This window comes from Ahaetulla prasina, chromosome 3 (assembly GCF_028640845.1).
Source record: "Ahaetulla prasina isolate Xishuangbanna chromosome 3, ASM2864084v1, whole genome shotgun sequence".
Taxonomy (NCBI): Eukaryota; Metazoa; Chordata; class Lepidosauria; order Squamata; family Colubridae; genus Ahaetulla; species Ahaetulla prasina.
Window position 1 is genome coordinate 109,914,513 of NC_080541.1, and position 21,543 is coordinate 109,936,055.

The following is a 21,543-nucleotide window of genomic DNA, read 5'->3' on the forward strand; positions in this document are numbered from 1 at the left end:
CTTCTGTTCTCTATATTAAATTTTCTTTTATTATTTTCTAGTTCTGTAACCAAAGCATCCCAGAATATAATTAAAGTTTTATTAAACATTTCCTTCACCTCCTTGTCCAAATAATTTATAAAAATATTGAATGGTGCTAAGTTCCAGACTGAACATTGCAACATGCCATTCAGTGTCTCCTTCCAATTTAATAACCAATTGTTGATGAGCACTCTTGGATTATGTTATAGCCAAATGACACCTAATAAATGTGTCTGTCATATTTAATTAGCTTTCAAACTGGTAGGCTGCTATGTGAAGTATCTCATCATTCTGTGACTTATAGAAGCAGCTACTTCAATGTCCTTCACAGTCTTCAAAATGGATAGCTACACTGAACCAGTTAAGACTGACATGCTTCTTTGTGTGTCAACATGGTACCTTGAAGCAAATTGTTCTAGGAATTTATGAGGTTTCTGCAAAAAGTGCTACTTCTTATAGGTGTATTAATTTACTAAATTCATGTGATCAATACATAACACAAGTTGTAATTCTTTCCCAGATGGAAATGTTTCCCATTATTCTGCTTCTTTCTCTTTCTCTCAGTTTCATCATGATGGTATCTTGGCTCAACCTGTCTCCCATTTTTCTGTAGTGAGGGTTGTTTTAAAATAGCTTTTAATGTTGGAGGTGCATAACTTCTTTCCCTCCTCTCACTTGTTCCTTTCCCTGTCTGATCTGTGATTTTCGTTTATGACGGATGAAAGAAAATGCCTCCAAAACTTTGAATATTTAACATGGAGGGAGGGAGGGAGGGAAGAGAACTGTTAACCATTGGGGGGCACTTTTATCTCTCACTTGATTTATGTTTCAAAAAGAAAAGAAAAGAAAAGAAAACACACAGCACTTCTTCAAAATCTCCTAAATTGATAGTTTACAGATTATTTCTTTCTTTACCTCTAAATTGCACTCTGGAATGTTTTGTTCAGAAGACTGCTGTGTGCATTCTTTGATTAATGCCAGGAGACACCCCTGGCTGTTTTCATCCACCTAAATTATGACTAGGAGAATAAGTGAGCCAGCAACCTTCTGCAAATGGGATCCGAGATGGTTGACTGGAGAAGGAGACAAAATTGTATCCAAAGAATGATGAGGATGCTAATGTAGGAGATGAAACGGAACAGCTCTCTGTGGGGCCAGGCCACCAAACAAAATGTCCCAAAAACAGGAATCCTGAGGGAGTAATGTTAGAATTTATTCCAAATGAGCATGCTTCTTTAAACAGTGTATATTATTTCAGATGATTGGGGTTATTGTGAATGGGCTTGAATAACTAAAACTTGGCTTAAACAATGCTTTGAGTATTCTGTTGTTAGTGAGGTATCAGAATATAACATGCCTTTTTGGCACATGGTTTACTCTGCCTGCAGAGGGAAACCATTCAAAGTATCAAATCCTAAAAACCATTGCATGCAAACACGCATATCACATCACCATAAATCCCTGTGCTAGTCCTGAGCAATGGACTGCAGTCAATTTACTTCAGCCTCCTGGCCCTTTGTGAAAAGGTTAATGTAAAACCTGTAGAACAGCTTCTTTCCCCGGGCGCTGCTGGAGTCTATGAGATTAGACACAGTTGGAATTCTTGTGGCTCCAGAAGGATGGGTGTTACGAAAGGAGGGGGAGGGGGAACTATATGATTCAGTGCTGATGGAATCACCCTTGATCCGTCTGTCTGGGATATAATCCTCGCTTCAGTAATTAAAATAATAATAATAATCAGTATTACAAGGAAAATGGTGTACAGTAAAATGTAATCAATTCCGTAGAAGCTTAACCATCTGTTAAAGGTTAAATCCGTGAAGAGTATAATGTCAGGGTATGGCGCATTTGTCCTTTGATGCATTGGGCTCTCTAATCTAGCCTAATGTTGAGACAAGCAAATGTAGAAAGGGAGGAATTCCCACAATACCAGAGCAAAATTAATGTTGTCTTCAGTCTGGGTAAAAGTTATATCCTTAGGGGTCTCATAGATCTTTATGATGTTTGAATTCCCCTGAAACCATCACCAAGCCACAATTTCTATCTACTTGCAAAGAATAAACCATTGCAATTGAATGATTATTGCTGCTTACCATGGTTTATAAGCATGGCCTTGAGGCATAAATCCTCATGGATCTTTTAGTTTTTAAATGAGACCTCCTTGAAACCAACTTCAAATCACAAATTGCATTTCTCTGCACGGAATGTGCATGACTATTATGCATCTGATAATTGGCAGTGCTGCTATAGTTCCAAAACCTGGCTCTGAGTATTGAAAATTTTGCTTAATATCTACTTGAAGCCATCATTAAAACATATAGCACATGCATCTACACAAATGAACTATTACAGTAATGCAGCTTGCTATTTCTGACTACTATCATAGTGCAAAAGTTTTTGTGCAGCATAGATACTAAAACCAGAGGAAACAAAATGGAATCCTCGAGGGACCAATTCCAATGATAATGCTTTGTGAATTAAAACAACATCCCTCAGCAATGGTCTGAAATGTATCCTTCAAATAGATCTGGAGCCATTCCATTACAGAACTCACATCCTAATAACAGAGAAATGGTCTGCAAGGATATGATGTTGGAAGATAGACATTAAGGGAAATCATGGTTGAATCATGGAAACAGGTTCCAACTATGATTTGATTGTATTTTCAACTGGAAACTCATGAAGATCTATTGTTTGAATCCTTATAGTCATTTATAGTACCAACAATCATTATATCTATAATTGGTATATTTTTTAGATGGGCCCTACCAGTAAAATCATGAGAATCCATGTGCATTCAGGCCCCAGGCCTTAGTTTCTATTTATTGGTTTGTTGCCTGACTTCCAAAGATTCTAGGCAACTTGCAAGTAAAAATACTGAGGAAAAAAGGCCTACACAATTGTGGAAGGGGATCACTAATCCTTACCAAAGTCCTGGAAGAAGAGTCAGTTCTTCAAGCTCCTTCAAAACACCAGTAGAGTGGGCATCTGGCTCTTCAGGGAATCTCATTCCAGAAAATAGGAGTTGCTATAGAAAAGACTTCCAAGATCCCAACATATGGCATTGTTTAAACAAAGGAACCTAGCATGTACCATATACCAACCCTTCTAGATTGAATGCGGATACTGTGAAAGAGGTTAATGTTTTATTGAATAGTACCATAAATACTTGGATATATAATTATTATGATTCAATCTGTGCATATCTATTCTTTGCCAGTAATTTCATCAAGGTCAGAGATAAAAACTGCAAGGATTTTTGATAATCCACATTTAAATCCTTATTTTTCCTTCACTGTGGCTCCAGTGAATATAATAGTAGTATTCTGCATGAAAGATTTGCCATTTTCAGGTGTACTCCATGTAAGAACCATGAACCTTTGAGGGGATCCAAGCTGTTTCTCCTTGTCAGCATCAAGAGATACATCCATTGCCTATCTATTTTTTCTACTGGAAAGTTGTGTCTTTGTGGTATAAAAATAAAAACAGTCTCCCTATGACTGTATTCACAGGACATGCTTAATCAGATCAGGTAAAGATTAAGCAGATGCATTCATACATTACTTTGATCTTTGGATCTTACTGTCTTGCATGAACGCGGCTTGTGAATCCAACAGGTTAATCCGGTTCCTGAATGTGTACAACACAAACTCTCCCCCCCCAACTCCATCTCACTCTCCTTACAAAACTGGGTTAAGCCTGTTGCATGAACATGTCTGTCTGTCTGTCTCTCTCTCCCTCTCTCTCTCTCTCTCTCCCCTCTCCCCCCAGTCTTGTTCTCCTTACTTCTTCGCCAAAATTTTACTCTGCCCACCGAGGGGTTAATAGTTCTGCCACTCGTCGTCGCAGCAGTTGGGGCTCTGGTTCGACGGCGCTGTCCACCAATACGGTGCTGAAATGGCAAGCGGGTCCTCCTTTGCTGGCTCGTTCTGCCAACCGAAAGTAGTTGGAAGTCTAAGTCAATCGATGATGAAGACGCGCAAGGGAAGGAGCGGAGGCTGCAGCTGAGGCGGAGCCAGAGCCAGTGCTCTGTCGCGTCCCTTCTGAGCCCGCCGATGTCTCTTCTCGATCGAGGCAGCGGGACTTCCCGCTGGGACTGGGAATATTGTACGGGGAAACTAAGGCTCTCCCAGAGCTTGTCGAGCTGCGCTCCGAGTTGGGGAAGACTCGAGGTGTTGCTCCTGTTAAGTTCTTGCTTGGCTTTGGCTCCGGCTCCGGCTCCGGCAGCTGGCCAGCTACGCTACTCGGTACCCGAAGAACTGGACCACGGAGCCTTTGTGGCCAACATCGCGGAAGACTTAGGTCTGGATGTCTCCGAATTATCAGCCAGGCGGTTTCGTATTGCGTCCCGGGCGGGGAGTAAGCAACACCTGGAGGTGAATCTGGAAAACGGGATCCTCTTTGTTAACGAGAAAATAGATCGGGAAGAGGTGTGCGAGGGCAGCAAGGCCTGCCTCTTGCACCTGCAGCTGGTCATCGAGAGCCCCCTTGAGCTTTATCGCATCGAAGTGGAGGTGCTAGACATCAACGACAATGCACCCCGGTTCCCTTGGCAAGAATATGTGCTGGAAGTGACAGAATCAGCACTACCTGGGGCCCGCTTTCCCCTGGAGAGTGCACAGGATCCCGACGTGGGCACAAACTCCCTGCGTACTTACAGACTCAGTCCTAATGGTTATTTCTCGCTGGAGGTGCAGACTCGTAGTGACGGCAGCAAGTTTGCAGAGCTGGTGCTGGAGAGGAGTCTGGACCGAGAGCAACAGCGTAGCCACAGAGTCCTGCTCACGGCTTTGGATGGTGGTATCCCGGAGCGCTCGGGTACAGCTAGAGTTGTGATCATGGTGTTGGATGCCAACGACAATGTGCCAGTCTTTGATCAACCCACTTACAGTGTAAGCCTCCCGGAGGATGCGCCCAAAGGGACTCTGGCTATCAAGCTCAATGCTACTGACTTGGATGAGGGAACCAATGGCGAAATTGAGTATTCATTCAGTGGGCACGCTCCACTAGGTGTGCGGGAGCTTTTCAGCGTGGAACCCCACTCTGGGCAGGTGCGCCTGAAAGGCCAATTGGACTATGAGCGAGCTGATCTTCATGAGCTATATGTGCAGGCCAAGGACCGGGGCCCCTCTGCAGTTGCCATTCATTGTCGGGTATTGGTGCACCTCCTGGATGTCAATGATAACGCACCGGAGGTGACCCTCACCTCGGTCTCCACACCAGTTTTGGAGGATGCACCTCCCGGTACTGTCATAGCTGTAATCAGCGTGCTGGATAGAGATTCCGGAGACAACGGCAAGGTGAGCTGCGAAATCCCGACTGATATACCCTTTCAGCTTCAGTCGTCTTTTCACAACTATTATGCACTAGTAACTACTGCACCACTCGACCGTGAGGCTGTGGCCGAATATAATGTCAGTATCACTGCCCAAGATCTAGGGTCTCCAGCACTGGCTACTAAGAAGACCCTGACAGTCCAGGTGTCTGATATCAACGACAACGCACCCCGCTTCTTGCAACCCTCTTACAGCGTCTACGTGACTGAGAACAACGCTCCTGGGGCATCGATCTGCTCCGTCAGTGCGCTGGACCCAGACTGCCAACAGAACGCTTACTTGTCCTACTCCATCGCGGACGGCCAGATCCAGGGCATGCCAGTGGCCACCTACGTCTCCATCAACTCGGACAGCGGGCACATGTATGCTCTGCGCTCCCTGGACTACGAGCAGATTCGCAACTTCCAGATCCAAGTCGTGGCTCAGGACGCCGGGTTCCCTCCTCTTAGCGGGAACGCTACGGTCCATGTCTTCGTGCTGGACCAAAACGACAACGCGCCCTTGGTCGTGGCTCCCATGCCCCGCAATGGTTCCATGGCTGTAGAGGTGGTCCCTCGCTCAGCAGAGCCTGGCTACTTGGTGGGTAAAGTCTCCGCAGTGGACGCCGATGCAGGACAGAATTCGCGGCTTTCCTACCGGATAGTCCAGGCTACCGATGCCAGCCTCTTCAGCGTGGCCCTCTACACGGGCGAAATCCGCACCGTCCGCGCTTTCCTGGCCAAAGACGCCCCGAAGCACCGTCTTCTCGTCCAGGTGCGGGACAACGGACAGCCCCCGCTCTCGGCTTCCGTGGCCCTGTTGCTCTCGGTGGTGGACAGCGTCCCAGAGGTGCTCTCGGACTTTCGCGAGCTTCCTCCGGGAAGCGAGACCGCTTCTTCCAGGCTTACCCTCTATCTGATCGCCTCTCTGGGCTCCGTCTCCTTCACTTTCCTGGTGGCCATCGTTATCCTCACGGTGGTCAAGTGCCCCAAGGAGCGGCTGACCTTCCCCGACTATGCCTGCTCGCAGTTGTCTTGTGGCGGGGAGGGCGGCGGCTCCTCTGCCTTCTGCTGCTGCGGCGGCGGTTGCGGCTCGTGTGAGCGCTCGGCCCCAGCCTCAGACCGCTTCAAGAACTCTGGCAGTGTCAACGCCCCGGTCCCCTCGGGCGACTGCGGGGACGTCGGAGCCAGCGCAGGCCCTCCTGCCTATTGCTATAAAGTCTGCCTGAGCCCTGAATCAGCCAAGAGCGACTTCATGTTCCTGAAGGCTTGCAGTCCCGCCCCTCCGAGGAACAACGAAGCGGGCCCTCAGAACTTGCCGCCGGGTCCCGGCTCGAAAACCCGAGGGGCCAATAACTCTCGGCAGCTCGCCGACCAGGTAGCTTCTTGGGCGCCGCGAGGGGTGGGGGAGCCCTCTCCGGGAGATAGCCTGCTAGAAAGGCAAACAATGCCCGGAACCTGGAATACAGTATAGCAACTTTCGAGTGGGGGAGATGTTTTCAGTCTCCCACAACTTTCTGAAAGATTGCAGCTCGGCCTTTTCACCTAAAGAGCCATCGGGCTCAGCCAAAACTCTGGCTAATTACGTAATTGTTTGCCCAAACTTGGATTTCTCTTAGATAGATGAGATGTGGGAGAGGAGTTGGGAAAAGTCCCAGAAGCGCCGCTTTGGTCGCTCCGAAACTGGGGTGTTTCCCTTCCCAGGCCGCCGCTCGTTGGATCTCTTTCACTCGGGCGCGATGGGACTCGGTGGTTCCTAAATCGATACCTGGGTGTCTGTGGGAGGGGGCAGTAGTGGAGCACTTCGTTCCCTTCTACTGGGTGGGAGAAGGAAGCCCAACTGAGTCGGTTGAGATAAAGCTTCAGACTCCACCATTTTTGTTGTTGTTAGTTGTGAAGTCGTGTCCACCCACCGAAACCCCATGGACAACGTTCCTCCAGGCCTTCCTGTCCTCTGTCATCCTCTGGAGTCCATTTAAGCTCACGCCTACTGCTTCAGTGACTCCATCCAGCCACCTCATTCTCTGTCGTCCCTTTTTTCTTTTGCCCTCAATCGTTCCCACCATTAGGCTCTTCTCCAGTGAGTCCTTCCTTCTCATTAGGTGGCCAAAGTATTTCAGTTTCATCTTCAGGATCTGGCCTTCTTTGGCCGAAAAATGCTTTTAAAAATAAAAAAAAAAGCCTCTGATGATCATGCGGCTCAGCTGGGTTCATCAGAGGCTTTTAAAATCAATTTTTTACAACCTCTTTGGCTAAATAGGTTGTAGAAAAAATGCTTTTAAAAGGCTCTGGCGATCCCAGCTGAGTTGCCTGGTCATCAGAGGCTTTTTTTTCTTTTAAAGGCAAAAAAAAAATGCTTTTAAAAGAAAATAAAAGCCTCTGACAATCAGGCAACTCAGCTGGGATTGTCAGAGGAGCCTTTTAAAAGGCCAAAGAGGTTGTAGAAAAAATGCTTTTAAAAGTTTTTTTTTAAAAAAGTTGGCCACGCCCACCCAGTCACATTACCCACCACCACTATCAAGCTACGCCCACAGAACCGGTAGTAACAAATTTTACATTTCACCATTGGTCCAAGGGACTTGCAGGAGTCTTTTCCAGCACCAGAGTTCAAAGGCCTCAATTCTTTGGCGCTCAGCCTTTCTTATGGTTCAATCTTCACAGCCATACATTGCAACTGGGGAAACCATAGCCTTGACTATATGTACTTTTATTGGCATATGTCTCTTTTATTTTATATGTCTCTGCTTTTTAGTACGCTGTCTAGATTTGCCATAGCTTTCCTCCCCAGGAGCAGGCAACTTTTAATTTCTTGGCTGCAGTCCCCATCTGTGGTGATCTTGGAGCCCAGGAAAATAAAATCTGTCACTACTTCCATTTCTTCACCATCTATCTGCCAGGAATTGAGAGGGCCGGATGCCATGATTTTAGTTTTCTTAATGTTGAGTTTCAAGCCAACTTTTGCACTCTTCTCCTTCACCCATATCAAGAGGCTCTTTAGCTCCTCTTCACTTTCTGCCAGTAGAGTGGTATCATCTGCATATCTGATATATGCATATCTGATATATCTGATACATATCCACTTTTGCTCAGAATCAATTGCCCGACTTGCATTTGCAGTGGGATCCTGCATGTCAATCACAGAGTTGAGAAGGACCGGGCAGAGTCTTTCCTTCACTACTAACTGAAGGATGTGGTTGGAACCGAATCTCCTCAGCAAGGCTCTCTGGACAAGCCAAGGACCATTGTGGAGAGATGCGTCCTGTTGAGCTCAGGAAACTTTCCCAAACCCTGGAATCCCTCCATGGGCCCCTCCTCATTTCCAGAGGATGGGCACCTGCTCTTTCCACTTAGGCAGCCCAGCCTTGCCTGCTACTTTCTCTGTATATCCCAACCATTGTTGGGTTCCCATCTCTATCCTGTTTCTGGCCTCATGTGAGATTAATGCCACACTGCTTTGTGCCAAAAAGAGAGAGGATGCTTTGTGACAGCAACCAACTCCTGCCCATTCCAAAGCTGAATAAAATGAAAAAGAGGTCTAGGTTGCTGGGGTTGAGGAGAAAAAATCATCACCATTTGCTAAGTCTATTTTTCAATGAAGCACTTCCTTTGATAATAAAGCAGGATGGCTAAAGGTGCAAAGCAGTGCATACATAAAATGCACGTGGTTTCTCAGCTCTTTGAAAAATGGCCTCACCTTTCTCTAGACAGTGTTTCTTTGTCCATTTTCCTTTTCCTTGTTTGATATCCTTGTCTAATATGGTAATGTTCTTGTCAGCTCAAAAACTCCCCCTAGTGACTTGATGGCTTGAGCTGATTTCCACCCCTCTTGTCTCAGGCTGATAGAGGAAACAGCAGCAACACTGGCTAGCCAGTGAAAGAAATGAGGGGGGGGGCTGGCATTCCTGGGGGGGGGAAGAAAGAGAGGGAGAGAGAGAGACAGACAGACAGAAGAAATGAAACTGCTGAAGTTGTACATAGGGCACTGAGGCTTGGAGGCATTTATTCCTCCAAAGCTAACTTCTTAGGAAGGAAGGTGAATCTTTGCTCACCATGAAATTTTGAATGAAAACAACCTCCAACTTCTTTCTCATGTTTTCTTCTGTTCTTGTCTCTTTGGAAGAATGGTACACTTCCTTGTTAGCTCTTAGAAATCCTCAGAGAATAAACCACCTTGAAATGACTGAAGTGGGCTCCCCTTTACCCTTTCATTTATACAGGAAGAATTTGATAGCCTTAAATTGCCCTTTACTTTACTATTGGGATCTTCTAGGCCACAGGGAATAAGGGAACTCTCTGAAAGTCCACAGGGGGAAAAAATGAAATGAAAATCAGTGCAAGCTGAATCTGAACAAGAGCTGCAAAATAAAGCATGGAAAACATTTGGAATGGAAATAGAATGTAAGATGAATTATGTATGTCTGCTATATTTTGTAAAAGGCAGAAGTGATAGTGTTCTCACAGATTCTCCCCCAGTAGAAGGACGGGCTTTGGGGAAAAATGGAATTACCCCCCCCCCCGCCTGATCCAGAAATGGTCTGGAATACTGTAAAGGTTTTTTGGAATAAGTCAGGTACAGGACTGGAATAAGAGTTCCAGGCAGTTGAAGGACTGATAAAGAATTATAAAGCCATCTCTGAAACTACAGTAGAAGGACAGGCATTATGGGCTGAGGGGAGAATGAAGGAGTTGAGCTAGCATGACCAAGTGAGAAAATTATTGAGGTTATCTACCTATGCTGATTCTTCAGACACTCTAATAAGGTACTTAGATTATTATTTTATTTTATTTTTTGTTGCATTTTTTGTTGCACAATGTGTTTGGATAATGGAGTAAACATTATCCATTATCTATGCAGAGAAAAGTAAGCAAACATTCAAAATCCAATGCCTTCAGTGAATACAAAGTATTCTTTGTATCCAGTATGCAAATCTTTTAACCAGTTTGCCAACATTTTCTATGATGGCAAATTAGATAGAAATATTAAAGAATATTCAGCTATTTGTCATAATCACCTTAATTCTCAATCACAACTTAGAAAAATACTGCCTCACTCAAAATATATTACTGGTAGTTAAACCATATCTAAATTCTTCTGCTTGTATATCAAGTATTTTTCTTTCTTCCTTATTAGGAGTTAATAAATAGTTTTTTAAAAAATATGCTTCCTTCTAACAACCTTTTTAAAATGTGTGCCAGAGCTTTTTCTCTTTTCACTTCCATGGGTCATGTACTCTGACAGCTGTTGGGCTATGGCTCCAATGGGCTGCATATATTCTGATAAATACAGAGATGGCATTTGCATCAAGATCTTCCTTTTTGATTCAGAGCTTGCTGGGGAATGAACAGTAAAGCCTGGCCTCTCACAAACACTGGAAAGAAATTCCTGAAAAGATGAGATTTAACTTGATCACTCTGAGGGAAGGTATTAACCTTGACCCAGTCCTGCTTTCCATTTTATACCAGGAGGCTGATCAGCTAGATGGAGAAAAAAATGGGTCTTTGGGAACACTAATGGCTGGAAGAAACTCATGGGCCCTTGTTTCCAAGATGGGGTTGTTGTTATTATTGTTTACTTATATCTAGAACATTAAATATATTTAATATTTTTCCATTGTTTTTTCCTGGTTTTTTTCACAAGGCATCTTTGAGAGAAGCAAGTTGAGAATTCTCCCTTCCTAAGAATTTCAAGAAAATTTTAAAAGCCGCTTATTCTTAAAATCATTGCTGCTAATATAGTTTGACATTGCAAGTCACGTAATAATTACACATTTGATACTCCCCCCTCACTGCCTTCAAGTCAGTCTTGACTCCTAGTCACTAATGTGGACAGGTGCATGCAGTTTTCTTGGCAATATTTTCAAAAGTAGTTTGTTATTCCTAGGGCTGAGAGAGTGATTGGTCCAAAATCAGGATCTTAGTAGAACTATTTTGAACAAACAAAAGGCATCAGCTTTCATGAGTTCATGAAAGGACTCTAGGATCATTGCCACCATAGACTAGCCCTGCTCTTCTCCTCAAATAACCCAAAGTGACTTAGTGGGCTTTCATGCTTAAGGAAAGGCTAGAAGTCCTGCTTCCGCATTCCTAGCCCTGCATCTTATTTATCAGACCAACCTGGCTCTTAATAAAATTAATTATCAGTGAAAATTACACCCAGAGGATTGTGGACCGGTGCTCTTATTCTATTCCCAGCTATATACTTCCTTTTTTACTTTCTCATTACAGCATAGAGGGATTTCACCAAAGACTCTGCAATTTCCGCCTATTGTCTGCCTGCCTTGTTCACTCAAGAGTCGGTCGTTTAACGTTTGAAATAGAGCAGAAGAAACACTATCATCCATCTCATCTCATGTTTATTTTTTCCTCCGACCCATTTCCCTTCAGAGCCCTCCCCAAGCTTTATTGCATGCTTCCTGTGGGCCTCTGGAGAGCGCTCCTTGTTTCCATGGCGCACACTTTTCCTGCCTGCCTGCCTCCTGTCAGGTATCTGGAAACCAGAGCAAGAGCAGCCGGCTGGGGAACCGATCCGCGGCGTCGTCCATCCTCTCTGTCGAAAGAAGACGAGGATGCTGCTCTTCCACGAGAGAAAGGGACCCCTTTAGCCTTCTTTCAGGCGATGAAAGTGGCCTTTGCAAGAACCGCTCCCCCCTCCTCCCAAAATCCCTGTAGAGGAAGAGCTTTAGCGCCACTTGGCAAAGGCCTCTCCCTCCACGGCTGATTCTCTGTCGGGGGCCGAACAAACAAGCGAGTTTCACACCCGCTTTCCGCTTTCCGCTCCCCGCGATAACGAGGCCAATTAAGGCGAAAGCGTAAAACTAGGGCAATGATTTCGGGCTTTGAAATGCAGCCAAAGCTAGAGGTGTCTCTTTCAGCAAATCTGAGTGACGCCACTACATTTCAACCATCTCCGCGAAACACGCGAGTCCCTCTTTGGAAAGAGCGCCCCCTTTCGTTGATCAGGATGCCATTCGCCCGCAAATTAAAGAGAGTTGGATGATTCTTTGAAATCCGTATTCTTGCATAGGGATCCGGCGACTGTCAAAACAGCTGTTCGGTTTTGTCTTCTAACAAGCTGCGCAGCCCTAGCTTTTCCTGGGCCGCTTTCTTCATACCTATTCAGCTTACTCAGTGTCTGAAGGGAACTTACTACAGTAAGCGAATAAATCACGCCACAAGTTCAGTAAGATATCAGTATCAGCTTTTCAGTGAAGATGGCACCCGCCTTCCGTTAAAAGAGCCAGCATGTGCAGATTCAGGAAGTTTTCAAGTAACTATTATACCACTTTGGAAAGCTTTCCAGTTACAGTATTGTACTTCACATTTTTTTCATTACTGAAAGAAATGTAATAGGTTAGAAAGAAGAGAAAAAAACAGAATGCAAGGAGATGCATTCTGTATAGGGATGAAATCTAGCAGGTTCTGACAGGTTCTGGAGAACTGGTAGCAGACATTTTGAGTAGTTTGGTGAACTGGCAAATATCACCTCTGTCTGGCCCCAGAGTGGGGTGGGAATGGAGATTTTGCAATATCCTTCCCCTGCCATGCCCACCAAGCCACACCACACCCACCCAGAACCAGTAGTAAAAACATTTGGATTTCACCACTGATTCTGTACATGCAGTATATGCAGCCCATATAGCAGTGCTATTCCTTTCTGGCAACAACAACACCCCCAACACACATGCTTCTGATACGTTCAAAAACTAACACATTTATTGTAGCAAAAACTTTTATGAACTGCAGTTGACTTTACTGGATGCATAATGATCAGACTATTGACTCATAAACTACTTGATATGTGTTGGCTAAATATTAATGCCCAGAGTATGGAAAATGAACACAATTATCTTAATTCTTAGTATAGGAAGGCAACTTTATTTCTGCAGGTATTATTGAGACCTGATTCCTGAAACCAGTCTATAGCCTCTGAAGAATAACAACTGAGTTCAAACTAATAGAAACAATAGGAATGGAGACAAATCACAATCTATGTCAAAACTATTCTCAGCTGCTTCAAAAGCCAATTTAATGAATTCGGTGATACTGTAGAAATTATCTGGATTAAAATAAGGGGAAGGGAAATATGCACAATTGTTCTTGGTTTCTACTACTGTTGGCCCAATCAAAGAGATAGAGTGTAGAATACTTGCCAGATGAGGAACAAGTAGTAATAATGGAGGACTTTTATTATCCGCACATCAGTGGGGGGGGGGAATGTCAAGAGTAGCCCTTCCAGGAAATTTATGAACTATACAGCTTTTTTGTTCAGCTAATAGAGTCAAAAGGGGGACATCTGGACTACAACTGTGCGTTTCCCCACCATCTCCACTTTTTAAATGAATGTTTTTACTGTTTGATTACAATTTGTTTTTGTTTTTTGCTTTAGTATTATTTTTATTGTTCACTGAAATGCATGGAAAGTATAAAGGAATATTTTTAATCAAAAAGTAAATTCATAAATAAGATGCCAATATATTTTATATTAATGAGAGCAATTGGTGTAATGATTACTGTACCAGGCTAGAAACTGGGGAACCAGGAATTCCAGTCCTGCCTAAGGCATGTGGGTAGTTATTCTTTCTCAACCCTAGAAAGGAGGCAATGGCAAATCATGACTGAAAAACCTTGCCAAGAAAACTGCAAGGACTAGTCCAGGGAGTCTCCAGGAGTCAATACTGACTCAAAGATGCACAAAAATGTATTTTACATAGAAAACTAGGAACAATATGAAAATAATAAAGGGCATAAATAGAAAGTGGAAAGAGGGACACATAATAAGGAAATGAAGGCATAGTTAGCCTGGATTTATAGAGAAATAGGATAACAGAAACTCAGAATGAACTAAGCTTTCTTCATTCCTAAGAAAGGAAGCTAAGTAGATTTTTTTCCAAAATCCTAGGAAAATAAAAAGTCTTCTGTGCAAGTAACAAAAATCAAAAAGATAACAGTAAAGGTAGAATAAATTGTATATTCCATTATTTACAATAAAGTTCAGGACAGAAAATAATTAACTCTACATTATATAGCTGAATGTTCCTTGTATCAGGGTTCCAAGTAACACCCCAACGAAAGAAGACTCCGAGGCTTGAAGTTCCTCAAAGTTTCATTTTATTAGAGATGTCATATTGGCACAGCTGGGAAAACCCAATTCTGAAACCTTCCAGGTTTTCCCCACCCAAAGGAAAGTCCAAGTCCCTGCCCAGCACCCACAAGTCCATCACGTGGTTGAATCAAAGCACCATCCTAACTGGAGATGCCTCCCAGTCAAACCCCTCCAGGTACAGGGCAAAATGTCCTTGACTCTCTGAGAAAGAAATGTTATTATGACTATATATTATCCCTGCTCCACACAATCCCCCCTCCCAATTTCCCACAGCACTAATTGTGGCAGGCCTGAAGGCCCAATGCAAAAGATGGCTTCCAGGCCTGAAAGGCCTCCCCCCCTCATCAGAGGATTGTGTCCTGCAACAAGAGTAATACAGGGGTTTAATTCAAAAGACTAACGACCTCTTTCCCCCCCACCAAAGGGGACCCATTGGTTTATCTGAGTATTTATCATGGAATTGTTTTACTAGCCTGTCTGCTTTTATATCCCAGCTTTTGACCCAAGTAGCTTCAGACAAAGGGTACCCTTTCCAATGAACTAAATTCTAAGGGCCTCTGGTGGCTCAGCAGACTAAGTCTGTCTGTTATTAACACAGCTGCTTGCAATTACTGCAAGTTCAAGTCCCACCAGGCCCAAGGTTGACTCAGCCTTCCATCCTTTATAAGGTAGGTAAAATGAGGACCCAGATTGTTGGGGGCAATAAAAGTTGACTTTGTATATAATATACAAATGGATGAAGACTATTGCTTAACACACTGTAAGCTGCCCTGAGTCTTCGGAGAAGGGCGGGATATAAATTCAAATTAAAATAAAAAAATAAAAAAATATTGCAATCAAAATAATCTAGTGTCTAAAATCTTTTTAACTTCGTAATGGCCTCCTTGCACTGCCATAGATTTGGGAGGTAGTTGAATCTGTGGTCTTAATCTAGACCCTATGGCTGGCTTCAGCAAATTAGGGCTTTCCCTAGAATGAGGGGACGGTTAAATTGAACTGTCACTGGGTTAATTACTTTCAGTATTGAGAATGGACCTAAAAACTTAGGTTCCAGCTTTTTACTAGGCAGTTTTAGTCATATGTATTTGGTTGATAGATAAACCTGCTCTCCCACACGGAAGGGAGGCTGAAGAGATTGGTGTTTGTTCACTTGCTTTTCATATGCCTCAGCAGCTTTTGCTAGTGCTTTTTTAGTGCTCTCCAAGCCCTTCCTCAGTAACTCCATCCACTCAGTCAGGGTCATGGAAGAGGGGGGTTCTCTGGGCAGTTTGGGCATGGGTACAAAGTCCATGCTGCTGGTGACCTGGAAGGAGGTTAATCTGGTGCTACTGTGCACAGCGTTGTTGTAAGCCACTTCTGCAAACGGCAGCAGGTCCGTCCAGTTCATTTGTTTTGGTAATCCACATAGCATCTTATATATTGTTCCACTATTGCGTTTGCTCATTCCACAGCTCTGTTTGTACTCAGATGGAAAGCAGAGCTAAGTCGTTGTGCAGATCCAACTGATCTCAGGAACTGTCTCCAAAATTTAGCTGTGAATTGGACTCCTTGGTCTGAGATGACCCAGTGGGGTATTCCATGCAGTTGCTAAATCTGTTTGATGAACATCTTTGCCAGTTTTTTCACTGATGGCAATCCCGAACAGGTTGTGAAGTGGGCTTGCTTTGAAAATAAGTCGATTACTGCCCGTGACTGAATTTTCCCCACTTTCTGGGTGCTCAACTATAAAATCCATTGCAATTTCCTCCCAAGGTCTGCTGGGGCTAGCTACTTGCTGGAGGAGCCCAGGAGGTTCCCTGGTCTCATCTTCATGGCATCACAAGTGGCACAGCTTTTTAGGTAATCCTCTACATCAGCTTTCATTTTTGGCCACCAAAATTGCCTCCTGGATAGGTGCAGAGTTTTCAAGAATCTGAGATGGCTGGCCAGTCGGGAGTCATGGCTGTGCTGTAGCACTTCCAGTCTCAAGCTGGCAGGGACACATAGTTTTGATCCCTTCCAAGCCAGTCCATTTCTCATGGTCAAGATATCTCTATTATCTATGAGCCATGAGTCAGTTGGAAGCGCTGTTTTCAGTGCCACTGTCAGCTTGTCCTGCCCATCTGCTTTGGCCCCTAGTGGTGAGTTGTGTGGCTGATTGAGAGGGTGTCAGTGTTCCAGAAACCCCCCCCCCAACTCCAAGTAAAAACTTTGAAGCAAGCATCTTCCAAAGTTCTATTTACTAGGATAGGTAAACTGGCACATCTGGGAAAACCCAAAGGTCCAGGTTTTCCCTCAGTAAATCAAAAAACCCCAAACCATCCCTTGACTCCGCAGTCGATCACATGCGCCAATCGCCAACCAACCAATCGCCAACCATCCTATCTCGAGACAGCAATCTGACCACTCCTTCTCCAGATGCAGGATCAGCCTGATCTTGACCAACAGGAAGAATGCTATTATGTCTAAAGACAAACCCTTCTACTAAATCCCCCTCCTACTTTCCCATACATGAGAAACTGGCAGCGCAGAAGCGTCCAGCCTAATATGGCTTCCAAAGCTGAGAGGCATTCCCCCCCCCCCCGCAGAAAAAACACACCCTTGAAAATAAAACAGACAAAACACAAAAGATGGGGTTAACGCCTTGTACATAACTTCTTAACTCCCCCCCCTCCCCTCTCCAGGAGGACCCTTTGGTTTCTCAGGGAATTTATCATGAAACTGCTTTACCAGGGCATCAGCATTCACATCCCAACTTTTCACCCACATAGCTTCAGATAACATGTACCCTTTCCAGTGTACCAAATACTGTAAACAACCCCTGTATAGTCTAGAGTCAAGGATCTTCTTAACTTCATAATGAGTCTCCCCTTGTACTATCAAAGGAGGGGGGAGCAGCTGGGAAGTGCCTTAAGTTAGATCCTCTTGCTGGTTTCAATAAGCAACTGTGAAAAACTGGGTGCACTTTCCCTAATATTTGAAGGAGGCTAAGTTGGACAGTCACTGGGTTAATCACTTTCATTATAGGGAAGGGATCTATTAATTTGGGTCCAAACCTCTTGCTAAGTAAGCTCAATTTTAGATATTTGGTTGACAAATACATCTTATCTCCTATTCGGAAAGGTGGTTGAAGAGACCGGTGTTTGTCGGCCTGGGCTTTATATTTTTCCACTGACTCAGCCAAAGCTTTCTTAGTATTCTCCCAACCCTTTTTAATGAGGTCATCCATTCTGTCAGGGACATGGAAGTGGATGGCTGTCTAGGCAACTCAGGTATCAGCACAAAATCCATGCTCATAGTTATTTGAAAAGGAGTCAACCCAGTAATACTGTGTACTGCATTATTATAAGCCACTTCTGCGAATGGTAATAACTCCACTCAGCTTTCTTGTTGATAATTTACATAACATCTAATGTATTGTACCACCATGGCATTCAATTTTTCAGTGGATCCGTTAGTCAATGGGTGGAAAGCTGAGCTAAGCCCCTGGGATGACTCAATGGACCGCAGGACCTCCTTCCAGAATTTAACAGTAAACTGGACCCTGAGATCTGATATTATTATCCTTGGAACCCCATGTAGTCTGTATATGCTTCACAAAAAGTTTTGCCAGCTTCTTGGCCAAGGGCAGGCCAAGTGAAGTGTGCTTGTTTGGAGAATAAATCAATGACAGTCCAAATCACCTTGTTCCCTCTGCTGTCAGGAAGTTTGACTATGAAGTCCATTGCAATCTCCTCCCAGGGCTTTGTGGGTTCAGCCACAGTCTGGAGAAGCCCAGGGGGCTTCCCTGGTCTGGACTTCGTGGTGGCGCAGGTGGCGCAGCTTTTAACATAGTCTTCTATATCGGCCTTCATCTTTAGCCACCAGAATTGTCTTCTAGCCAAATGGAGGGTTTTTAAAAATCCAAAGTGGGGCCCTAGTTGAGAATCATGACTCAGCTGTAGCACTCTGAGTTGCATACTGCTGGGCACATAAATCTTATTCCCCTTCCAAGCCAATTTCTCTCTTAGGGTTAGGTCTGTCTGCTGCTCCTTGAACCAGGCATCGGTTGAGAGCGCCGCTGTTGTCAGCTTGTCTTCGGGGAGGTCGGAACCATGGCATGGTTGTGCTGTAGTGCGAGCTTGGGCCACTGGTTGGGGTTCAGAGATCATGGTGTGAACTACCTCTTCCTGTCAGCTGTCAAATTGGGACTTCCTTGATAGGGCATCAGCTAATAGGTTTCCCCGCCCCCCGGAATGTATTTCAGGTTGAAGTTAAAATGTTTGAAATACTGAGCCCAGTGAACCTGCTTGGGGGAAAGTTTCTGAGGGGTCTTCAGTGCCTTGAGGTTTTGTGGTCAGTCCACACTTCGAAAGGCTCCTTAACCCCCTCTAGGAAGTGTCTCCAGGACAGGAGAGCCCATCGCACCTCAAAAGCCTCCCATACCACCCATCTGTGCTCCGTGTCCGTTAATTTTTTCGATACGTAAGCACATGGCATTAGTTCATTTTGGGCATTCCTTTGCATTAAAATAGCCGCCACTGCCACATCACTAGCGTCAGCCTGGACTACAATTGCTTTATTTGGGTCAGGGTGCTGGAGGATCGGTTTCATTGCAAATAGGCTTTTTAATTGCTCAAAGGATTTTTGACAGTCCATTGTCCAAGCTAGGGGTTGGCTAGGTTTTGGCTTGGTGGGAGATGGACCGGTTTTTAGTAATTCCGTCAAGGGGAGAGCAACCTCAGTGAAGGAAGGGATGAATTGCCTATAAAAATTTGCAAACCCCAGGAAACTTTGAAGCTGCTTATGTGCTTGTGGGGGTTGCCAGTCTAGCACTGCCTTCCCCTTCCCCGGGTCCATTTTGATTCCTTGATTTGACACCCTGTAGCCCAGGTAGTCCAAGGACTCCTTATGGAACTTGCATTTTGACAGCTTTGTATAAAGTTTGGCCGCTAGGAGTTTTTTTAGCATTTACCTGACTAATTTGATATGCTTTTCCATATTTTCGCTGAATATAAGAATGTCGATCAGATAAACAAGGACCCCCTTATATAGGTGCTCATGCAGAACTTCATTGATCAGTTGCTTGAAGACTGCGGGGGGACCTCTTGAAGACCAAAAGGCATGACCTGGAATTGGAAACTGCCCAGGGGGCAGTTAAAAGCAGTCTTCCATTCATCTCCCTCCCTTATGCAGACCCTGTAGTAGGCTTCCCTTAGATCTAACTTGGTGAAAATCTTGCCTTTTGACAAGTGTTTCAGCAAGTCTTTCATTAGTGGTAGGGGGTAGGTAATTTGTATGCAAATGCAATTGATGCCTCTAAAGTCCACACATAATCTCCAGCCTCCATCTTTTTTCTCTTTAAACAATACAGGGGCGGCCACCCTGGATTTTGCAGGTTCGATGAACCCCCTGACTAGGTTGGTGTCAATGTACTTCCTCAGCTCGGTCATTTCAGCAGGCATCATGAAGTACATCCTGGGTTTTGGTAACTTGGCTCCCGGTTCTAATTCAGTGGCACAATCTGTGGGCCAATGTGGGGGGGGGGGGAGGATGTTACATTCCTCCTTGCTAAATGCTTCAGCCAAGTCTGTATATGCCTTAGGAATCTGGGGTTCGCCTGGAGACCTGTCTGACCCAGTGGCTACTGTTTCTGGCAGCTGGCCTTTATGGGTTGGCCATTCCTTGGGAAGAGGGGGCAGTGGGCCGATACCCATTATGATTTTCCAGTATCCATCTTCCCATTTAATGGTGGGGCCCTATTTGTCCAGCCAAGCCAGCCTCAGTATGACAGATTCTGACATCTTTGGGGTTACTAATCGGATGAGTTCATGATGTCTTCCAATTTCTAATCTAATCAGTTCTGTAATTTGGGTGGCTGGGACTCCCCAAATTAATGTTCCATCCACCTGGTGAAATTTAATTGGGCGCTTTAAGGCTCTTGTTTTGATCCCCAATTGTTCAACAATTGGAAGTCCAATTAGACATCTGGTACAGACTGTATCTATTATTGCTAGTAGTTCTCCTTGATCCCCCGTCTCTGGCACCACCCAGTCTCACTTTAATTGAAAAGGGGGGGATGTGTGCACTCACCATCGGGTTGTTTTCTCTGCTAGCCTTGTCAGGAGGGGCTTCTTCAGCTGGAGGTTCCTCACTGTCTTCAGTGGGGAGGGCTACGGCTTGTCTGGAAAATTGACTTGTGTCTGGGACCTTCCTTGGAGCCCTTTTGCCTCGGGCAACCGTGGCTGGACATTGTTGTGGAACTGGAGCAGAGGCCAGGAACTCAGAAGCTCGATTTCCTGATTGTCCACACTGATAGCATTTAATTAGTGTGGGGGGGAGACTTCAGCAGACTTTGAAAGGGGCAGTCTGGCTAATGCTCTCCGAGGAGGTTTTTCGACGGGTTTTGCTGTGGGGGTGAATTTCTCTGTCCAGAGCTATGGACATGGTGTACCAGTTTTGCAGTCACTCAGGCACCCCCAGGACCCCACAGGCTGTTCTGACTTCTTGATTAATGGCCTCTTTAAAATAGTGTAGGAGGATGCGGTCCGGCCAATGCCCCAGGTTCCCTGCAACCCATCTAAAGTTTTTTATCTCTGGTCAGTGGGTTAATGATCTGGATTTAGGAGATATAGTTAAAGAGCCAGTGTCATGGTCAGATCATATTCTTCTTCGCCTGGACTTTCGGACCGCCGCTCACCACCGCAGGGAGACGGAGCCAATGCGTTGGTTCCGTCCCAGGCGCCTGATGGACCCGGAGAGGTTCCGGATGGAGCTTGGGCCGTTCCCTGAGGATCTTACCCACGGCACGACTGAAGAACTGGTTGCGGCCTGGGAACGGGCCGCGGCTGGGGCTTTGGACCGTGTCGTGCCTTTGCGGCCTCTGACCCGGCGTAGATCTCAATTGGCTCCCTGGTTTTCCGAGGAGCTGAGAGAGATGAAACGCCGGAGAAGACGCCTAGAGAGTACTTGGAGGTCTAGCTGTTCCGAGGCTGATCGGACACTAGTGAGGTCCTTTACTAGGACCTACCTAGTGGCAATGAGGGAGGCGAAAACGTTCTCGTTTCCACTCTCATTGCATCGGCAGATAACCGCCCGGCCGCCCTGTTTCGGGTGACCCGTTCCCTCCTCCATCAAGAGGGACGGG

At 45.1% G+C, this 21,543-nt stretch overlaps 1 protein-coding gene across 1 annotated transcript in view; it reads left to right on the forward strand.

Moving 5' to 3' along the window:
* The first annotated feature begins 4,076 nt into the window (after positions 1-4,076).
* The window catches only part of LOC131194986 (protocadherin-10-like), a 31,756-nt gene continuing 14,289 nt past the window's right edge, over positions 4,077-21,543 (forward strand). The window contains exon 1 of the mRNA XM_058176613.1: positions 4,077-6,713. Within this exon, the coding sequence (XP_058032596.1) occupies positions 4,077-6,713 (2,637 nt within the window). The remainder of the gene's footprint in view (positions 6,714-21,543) is intronic.